Source organism: Orycteropus afer, unplaced genomic scaffold (genome assembly GCF_000298275.1).
Source record: "Orycteropus afer afer isolate SDZICR_OR568_19922 unplaced genomic scaffold, OryAfe1.0 scaffold00421, whole genome shotgun sequence".
In the NCBI taxonomy this organism is placed as follows: domain Eukaryota; kingdom Metazoa; phylum Chordata; class Mammalia; order Tubulidentata; family Orycteropodidae; genus Orycteropus; species Orycteropus afer.
The window spans coordinates 1359650-1368532 of NW_006922008.1; the positions used below are offsets into that span (position 1 = coordinate 1359650).

The 8883-nt window shown below is 57.2% G+C and overlaps 1 protein-coding gene across 1 annotated transcript in view; it reads right to left on the bottom strand.

Moving 5' to 3' along the window:
• Positions 1-1034: 1034 nt before the first annotated feature.
• Positions 1035-8883, bottom strand: part of TOM1 (target of myb1 membrane trafficking protein) — a 48215-nt gene continuing 40366 nt past the window's right edge. The window contains exons 12-15 of the mRNA XM_007953982.2: positions 7055-7130; positions 1997-2056; positions 1262-1304; positions 1035-1189 (exon numbers count right to left, since the gene is read on the bottom strand). Coding sequence (XP_007952173.1) covers positions 1035-1189; positions 1262-1304; positions 1997-2056; positions 7055-7130 — 334 coding nt within the window. The remainder of the gene's footprint in view (positions 1190-1261; positions 1305-1996; positions 2057-7054; positions 7131-8883) is intronic.

The following is an 8883-nucleotide window of genomic DNA, read 5'->3' on the forward strand; positions in this document are numbered from 1 at the left end:
TGGATGGCTGCTACCCTCCTTGTGGGCCATCGACCCAACACGCACACCCCGTCTACATGTGCTCCTTCCTTGGGATCAACGTGCTAGTGGGGCAGGGGCCGGCAGAGCCTCCTAGCAGGGTGAGGTGACACTGGGCTGCGTGTGAGCAGCTGTTGCTGGGTGTCAGGCGCTGCTCCATCTGCAGACACCCACCTCTAGGCGGCCACCAGCTAAGCCCAAAGTAGTCCCACCCCCAGACCAGGCCAAGGGGACAATTCTCCTGTGGCCACTGACAACACTGAGCCAGCAGGCTGGTTTTCTGCCTTTAATCGGGGATATAAAAGGCACCTCTCCCAGGTGAAGGGGGTGGAGAACACGTGGGCCCTAGGACCCAGTGGAGGCCTGTCTGGGAGGAACAGAGAAAAGATGATGGAAAAGGCTTCAGAAGCGGTGGTGGGGCCCATGGTGGCACCCCCGAAGCTTCAGCCTGCCACCCCCGCAGGTACAGCTTTGGACCTGGACAACGTGCAGCTCTGAACAGGGCCGTCACACGCTGCCCTCACCAGCCAGCTAAAGCCGCAGGGCCCCACGAGGCGGGGCCGCGGGATGGACCAGAGATGTGGCAAAGGGCTTTTCCTCTCCCTAAACCCCAGCAAGTCCTCGCCTGGCAGTGTGGGCCCTGTAGGTGCTCCTTTGGGGATGCACTCATGGAGGGGGTCACCCAGGACAGGGAAGAGTCACACCAGGGCATCCAGGCAGCCAGCCCATGACACAGTCTCCCTGTTCTCAGTAAAGCCGTAGTGGTAGTGGTGGTGGTGGTGGGGAAAGAGGCAGGGGTGGGCAGGCTCCCAGTGAAGAACCAACCTGTTCCCTGAATCACCCAGCTGCTTACCCACCCCCAGGCTGCATGGCCTGCCTGCAGCTGGGTCAGCTCCATCGGAGAGAGAGAAGGGGACAGCCCCCCAAAGCAGCCTAAACACCAAAGGAGGGAAGAGAGGCCCCAGCCGCGGGTGTGGGAGCAGTGGGGACCTGGGCTGTGGAGCCAGGCACAACACTCATAAGGCAAACAGCATGTCATCATCTTTGTCCTGGGTCTTCTTTAGAGGGGCGGCACCAGGAGAGGGGCCTGGTGGACCATCGGCTGAGGGGCTGGAGAGGTTGGGCAACCGATCAGCAGCCTTGGCCCGCTCTTCCAGGAACTTGTCAAATTCTAGGGGAGAGAGGGCGGGTGTGGGCTCCAGGCAGCTCCAGGCGGGGGTGGTGGGCAGGGCCAGGGGACTACTACCTTCACTGGTGACTCCTTTTGCCTCTTCAGTGTCATTGCCCTGAGAAAACAGGAGAGGAGGAGGGCTTAGCCGGGGTCTCTGTGCGCCTGGCACTGTGGGTAGGGTGAAGGCTCGGACATCACCGCACCACAGCAGTCCCCATTCGTTCTGTGGCCCAGCTGGCCCAGGTGCCAAGCTCGGCCCCACCCCTTTCTTGGCTGAGCTTCGTTGTTGTCACAGCACTTCTCTGAGCCTGTTTTCAGTAAAATGGGGACAGTGACGCTAACTTGTTGGCGGCCGGGAAGGGAGGCTGGTGTAATACACGCCGAGTGCCCTGCGTGGGGCGTGGGGCCCAGCAGTGAGTCCCCTTCCTCCTTCCAGCCTCGGGGGTGGACAGAGGTGTGCACCATGCCTCCAGAGATGGAGGGCAGTTCACCTTAGAGTCAGGCTGGGAGGGGCTGAGCCTTGTGCTGTGCCCAGGCCCCTTGGCCATCTTGTCTAAAGAGAAGAGGCAGGTGGGGGGGTGGAAGATGGGGACCCCTCTGGTTGCTGAGGTGTCCTGCATCTGCCCTCTCCCTTCCTCTCCAGCTGTCTACCCTGCCTGCAGGGCACCGCATGGCACCACCCTGAGCCCGTGGACACCCATTTCCTCAGGAGAAAAGCAAGACCCCAGCATCCAAGCTTCCTCTTTTGCAGCACTGGACCCCATTTGCTGGGTGGCTGAGGGGTGGGCTGGGTGAGCGCCAACTTACCACATCAGTGGACAGCCACTGCTCGATGTCCTCCATGAGGCAGGCCTGGGTGACTGGGATCTGGAAGGCAGGGCGGAGGGTGAGACGGGGAGGGGCAGCGTGCTGGCGGTCCTGCCAGCTCTGCAGTTCTCAGTTCTCCCTATGAAGTAGGCAGCTGGTCTCGCCCCATCCTCCTCGGAGGGTAGAGACCCTGCATCCCCTCCTCCAGACAACTCCCGGGCCACCTGGAGAATCCAAAGACTCTCCTGTTTAGCTGCTTGGTACCCACAATTGTGCCCACTGTGCCAGTGTGGGAGGTGAAGGACCAGCAGACTTGGTGGAGTGGGGGTGGGGCTCTTCCCAGCTGCAGGGGGGCCTTGCATCAAGGCCCAGGACAGTGACTGGGTCCGCTCAACAATGAGGGCCCAGCCCTGGGGTCCAAGGGCCACTACACCACAGGTCGGGGGCTTTTACAAATGAATCCGCAATGCCCAGGGCGGAAACAGGATGTCCTCTCCAGCCATTATCTGGGACAAGGGAGAATCCGTGGTCTGTCTCCTGGCACCTCTGCAGACACAGGGTTGCAGAAAGGGCTGTGGATGGGGCTTCAGAGGAGGGAGGACACCAGCTGACCAGAGAAGGCCAGGGGGTGGACTCAGAGGGCTGCTCTATGGAGAGGACAGGTCACCCGGGCCACAAAGACAGGCTCTGTCATGAGGGCTCCTGCACAGGGCCTGGGAATGACTTTCTAGACCCTTTCCCTTTCTCATGGCCTTTGGATGGGAACTCCAGCTGTGAGTCAGGAAGATCCGAGTCTATCTCAGCTCCGCTGGGGGCTACTGAATGTCTCTGAACCTCATTTCCCTTACCTGTGAGAGGAAAGATAGGACAGCACCTGGAGGCTGCGGGGAGGATTAACGGAGCTCGTGGACATAAAGTGGTTAGCCCAGTGCCTGGCCCAGAGCAGACGCTCAAGAAATGCTAGTTAGCTACTAGTTAGCTACTGCGGGAAAGACAAGAGAGTCTTTCTCCACCCAAGCCAGGTCAAGCCCCAAGCTCTGTCAGCAGCCCCGAGGACCCCACCGGGAACAGCAGAGCCCAGAGAAGAGGCAGGGGTCCCCTTCCAAAGTAGCAGCAGCAGCCCTTCTCCCACTCAGCGTCCCAGGTCACCCCTTTGCTGCCAGAGGGGCTGCTGTGACCATCTACAAGTCAGGAGCAGTAACTAGGCCCTGGGGCTGAGGAAGCGAGAGTGGAGGGAGTAGGACCATGCTGAATGCTGGACTGGGACCCACTGGGCCAACCTGGAAGAGGCTGAGGCCCAGCTGGGGCCCTTGGTTGGCACAGGCACTCATGGTACCCCCAACCCCTGGTCTTCTGCAGGTCGTACTCCCTCAGACAGCTGCTCCTTGGCCCCGTTTTTGCATGAGTAGCAGTGCCCAGCTCTCCATGGGGACAGGGCCTGGCCCTCCTCACCATGCCTTGTCTCACCATCCAGTCATTGAGGCTCTTCTCACCACTGTCCTCCATCTGGGTGAGAGAGGGGTGTACTGCAGGAGGCTGGGGGGGGGCAGTGGGAGCTCCTTTTGGGTCAGGAGGCCTGTGTGATGTGGTGTGGGTATGTGATGTGGTTTGTGTAGTGTTATATGTTGTGGTGTGTGTGTGGTGTGGGGTGCTATGAGGTTTGTGTATGTGTGTATGTGTGTGTGGTGTCTGTATGTGGTGTAGTGTGGTATGCTGTGTATGGTGTGTGTACATGGTGTGCTGTGGTAGTGTGTGGTGTGTGTGTATGGTGGTGTGTGGTGTATGTGGTATGTGTATGTTGTAGCGCAGTGTGGTATGATGTGTGGTGAGGTGTGTGTATGTAGTGCAGTGTGGTATGGTATGGTGTGTGGTGTGTGTGTGGTATGGTGTGGTGTGTGTATGTGGTATGGTGTGGTGTGGTGTGGTATGGTGTGTGGTGGGGTGTATGTGTGGTGTGGTGTGGTGAGGTGTGTGTATGTGGTATGGTATGGTGTGTGGTATGTATGGGTGGTATGGTGTGGTATATGGGGTGTGGTGGGGTGTGTGTACGTGGTATCGTGTGGTATGGTATGGTGTGTGGTGTGGTGTGGTGTATGGTGTGTGGTGTGAGTGTGTGGTGTGTATGGTGTGGTAAGGTATGGTGTGTGGTGTGTGTATGTGGTGTGGTGTGTGTAGTGTGGAATGGTGTGTGGTGTGAGTGTGTGGTGTGCTGTGGTATGGTGTGTGTCTGTAGGGTGTAGTGTGGCTGTGGTGGCAGGTGAAGGGGCTGCTAAAGGAAGCAGCAGAGGGTGTCTCGCTGTGGGGTGAACCACACCAGCCCAGGGACTCCGGAGCCCTGAATGGCCCGGGGCAAAGCTTCTCTGCCACTTCCAAAAAGATACCAGGGGGTTCAGATGAGCGCTTCAGGACTTAGAAACATGAGATTATCTAACCTCAGGTGCCTGGTAGCATAGTGCCTAAGGCACTTGACTGCTAACCAGAAGGCTGGCGGTTCAAACCCACCAGCCACTCCTCGAAAGGAAGATAGGGCAATCTACTGCCGTAGTGATACTGCCTCGGACACCCAATGAGGGTCGCTATGAATCAGGTTCGACTCGATGGCACATAACAACAACCTCAGGTGCCAGAGCTGGTGGTAGAGGGAGGACTCTAGTCGAGCACCTAATCCAGCACTCTCCGGAGGCCCGGAGGCCCCACACCCAGGACTTGTAAGCAGCCCTCGGAACCCCGTGGAGCAAACCCTGGCTGTGCACATAGTTGGCACTGACTCAGTTTAGTACTTTGCTGCTCGGCATCCATGCTGATGGAGTGGGGCTGCGAGCCTCACCGCCCTGCCTGTCTTAAGCACCTTGGGGGCAGGTGGCTGCTACCAGGGTTTTAACAAGTCATATTCTAAGCTGGCCGGAGTCACTTAAACCTCTGAGGTTATAGAGATGAATGAGTGGTAATTAGATATCTGTTTCCGCTCTTCTCCAAGTAGAGGATGTGTGTGTTTTCCTTCCTGTGGGCTCACTGTGAGGTGGTGCAGGGGTGAGAGCTTCGGGCCAGGAGGCCTGATTCTGGCTCTAGCCATGCCTCTGGGTTGCTGTGTACCCCTCCATAAGCAACACACTTCTCTGGGCTCCTATCTGCCCCAGAAAGGGACTGCCTTGTTCCCCTGCAGGGTGGTGGAACTGGCCTCTGTCCACCAGAGGCTTCAGGGACTTTAACTGACTTCAGGGAGAAGCATTTTGGCCCAGTGTCTGCATTCATCAGGATTTCTGAAGCTAGAAGGATGTCCCTTGAACATGGCAGGCTGAGGAGGGGAGCTTTCCCTTGACTCAGTCACCTTTGCTCCTGAGAACCTTTCAGACAACCTGGAATACTGGTAACACCACTGACTTCAGGGCCGGATGGACCAACAGATGTTAAGACTCCGGCAAGTTGCCTCCCATTCTAACTCTCTGTAAGTGGGACAGCCACACAGCGGCAGTGTGAAGCTGCACGCAGGAACCGTGACCATCTGCCGGGCTCTACGCTACGGCCAGCCTGCCTCCTGTTCCACTTAGCCTCCTTCAAGACTCAGTGTTCTCATCTGTAAAAGGGACGGTAACACACTCAAGGTCTGGTGTGATGACTTGGGAAGAAGGGTATGTGAAGCGCTCAGCACGGGGCCTGGCACAGAGCACAGCCTTGTAAAATGACAGCTTCCCGAAAGAAAAAACCACCGAGCATCTGTGTGCCCTGCCTGTGGCAGGCCACCTATCACACCGGGCCGTGCATTCCCGCCCTAGTCTCACCTTCATGGCGCCATGTCTCCCTTCAAGCTTGGGACTGACCCCTGAGAAGCTGTGAGGCCTCAAACTAGAGATGGAAGGCCCCTTGGGGAGTTGCTGGGACTTGACCCCATGGTAGACTGGGTGGCTCCCTAACTGGTTCCCAGCTTCCATCCTGGATCTTTCCAAAATAGAGGTCAGAAAAGTACCTCTCTGCTCCAGACTTTCCAGTGGCTTCCATCTCACTTACAGGACAAAGCCCACAGTCCTCCCAGCTACTCCCAAGGCTCCGAGGTGGCAGCCACCCTTCAGCCTCATCTCTCACCTCTTGGCCCCTCCTGGCCTTGGAAGCCTGTATGCTGCCACCAACTTCCGACCCTGCCACCTACTTCCTCGCTCTTCTTCTCCCCAACTTCCTGGTCCTGTTGTCTCTAACTACCTCTCACAAGAGCTATGAGAGTGTCATTGGCCAAAATCTGCTCCCTTGTGGCACAGCCATCCTTCCACTGCCCAACGGCAACCAGAAACAAATGCAAAGGTGAGAACTGTACCCGGAACTCCTTCTGGGGGCAGGGCTGCCCACAGAGTGTGCTCTCTGCTGGGCACCGGGCTGTCACTCAGCAGAGTCAAGGAACTAAATGGAACACAATGCTGCCCTTGGATGCCTCCTTGTTGCTTCAAGGTCTGTTCTCTTATGCCCTCTGTCCGCCTTCCGGCAAAATAAAGGGTCCTTTACAGAGGTGGTGGCTAAACTCTAACTCTGTGCCGAGTACTTTACAAGCACCATGTGGCGGTACTATAAGAAGCTACTATGTTGTTGTTGTTGTTATGTGCCGTCGAGTCGGCCCCGACTCATAGCGACCCCTCCTTGGGTTTCCGAGGCAGTATCACTACGGAAGTAGGATTGCCCAACCTTCCTTCCGAGGAGTGGCTGGTGGGTTTGAACCGCCAGCCTTCTGGTTAGCAGTCAAGTGCTTTAGCCACTATGCTACCAGAGCTACTATAGATCTATATAAAACCCTGTGTCTATAAGGATCACAATTTGCCCAAGGGCATACAGCTGGCAGGTGAGGCAGCTGGGAGGTGACCCCAGGGCTGCTGGGCTCCTGCCACCTGACTCAGACTCAGTTTGGAACCCTTGCTCTACCCCTTTGCTCAGGTGTAAAGGGGAATGGTCGTGTTAGCCTTAAAGGACCAATCTGAGAACCACATGAAGGGAGGGCTGCGGGTGCCCAGAACATAGTGAGCAGTGCTCACCTTCTTCTGAACAGACCCTAGGGTGGCCGTGAGGCCCGCTGCTTACCGCTCCAGTGCTCTGCTGCCGGGCGTCCAGGGCTCCAGCTAGGCCGTCTGTTGCTTGGGGGGCCTCGTATTTGACCCTGAGACACAGAGGAAGGCACAGCCGTTAGATGCTGCCACTGTCGGAGCAAGCACACTGGCTGACGTGAGGGAGCAGGTGGAGGCAGCGACAAGCTGGACTCACCCCCCCAGCAAAAGGGCACGGGGCTGAGGACTCCTGTCCTCCAGCCCAGCCTGGGAACGGAAAAAGGTGCTCCCTTCTGTGAAATGGGGGATCTTATCTGCAACCTGCATGACAGGCTGCAGCAGAGAGAAGTGTGGGAGGTGGTGTTGGCCAAAGCCCAAGACCACTGATGCCTATACCCAGATTTGACCCAACTCCAGGGACTGAGAAATAGCTACAGGGACCCCATGCGCATGCTGGACATGGATCTACAGAACCTTTCCCGAGCAGCTCCTGTTGCATAATTTTATAAATTGTGGTTATATTTGAATAGAGAGTTCCCTTCTGCTCCTGCTGGGTGAGGGGCACCATGCACTTGTCACCAGCATGGGACTGTCCCTCCCCTCCCTGTCTCTGCAGATGATGCACGATGCTGGTAGTGGTGGTAGGCTTTCTGGATGTCCTCTAGGGGGCGACAACCAGCCAGGCGAGGTGGGAGGGAGGCACTGAGAGGAAGTGCCAGGCTGATGTGTGGGCAGGGACAGAGCAGGAATGGGAAGGATGTTTGCTATGTTTGAAGCCAAGTCTTAGGGGTGGTGGTTGTTGTTATGTGCCATCAAGTCGGATCTAACTCATAGCGACCCCTACTTGGGTTTCGGAGGCATTATCTCTATGGAAGTAGATTGTCCAACCTTCCTTCTGAGGCGTGGCTGGTGTGTTTGAACTGCCAGCCTTCTGGTTAGCAGTCAAGAGAATAAATCAAGAGTGGGTGGGAAACCTGTGCTAATGAGGGTGGGTGGCTCTCCTGGCACTATATTGGGGGTGTGTAGTAGAGGTGTTGGGGATACAGTCCCGATGCCTGGAAAGAGACCAGTCCTCAGCACCATGTTGTTTGTGGAAGAAGGTGCCTGGCTAGGACACCCAGACTCTGGCGAGCCCACATGCCCCAGTTGGTTTCCCTATGATCCCAAGAGTCAGGGCATGAGAGGCTGTGACTGTGCCAGTTGGGGTAAGAGCTGGGGCAGAAATGGGGGGCTGAGAAGGAGCTGGCTTCTGGGTGACAAAGGCTGACCAGGCTGCAGGTCACAGTGAGGCTGGAAGCCAGGCAGGTTGAGGGAGCGATGGGTCAGACAAAGGCAGGTAGACAAGGCCTTAGGGAGTCAAGAGCCCCAGGGGACAAGGCAAGGTGGGGAGTCAAAAAGCCAGCCAGGCCACCAGAGCCAGAGGCACTGGAAGGAAAGGGTGGAATGGCTGCCAGGAGAACAAAGGAAACACGATGCTCAGGTGGAAGCCAGTCCCTGCTGCAAGGTTTCTGCCGGCGGAAACCAGCCCACAAGTGGACCTGCAGGAGACCCTGTGCCCAAGAGGGTGGGTGCTCATGCTTCAGTCTGACAGAGTTGCAGAGAGATGAATCATTAAAAAGAAAACAATCCTTCCCATGCTCCCCACTAGTCACACTAGGAGAAACTGTCTCCGTGTGACCTGCCATCCATTCCAGCACCCCACTCCCTTTCCCTATGCACGCATGTGCCCCGTGTGGGAGCCAGGACACACCTGCCTCATCCTAGCACCCCACTCCCCTTTCTTATGCACGCACACATCCTGGTAGGAGCCAGGTCCCACCCGTCCCACCCCAGTGTCTCACGCCCTCCTGCCTCTGAGCCTTTGCA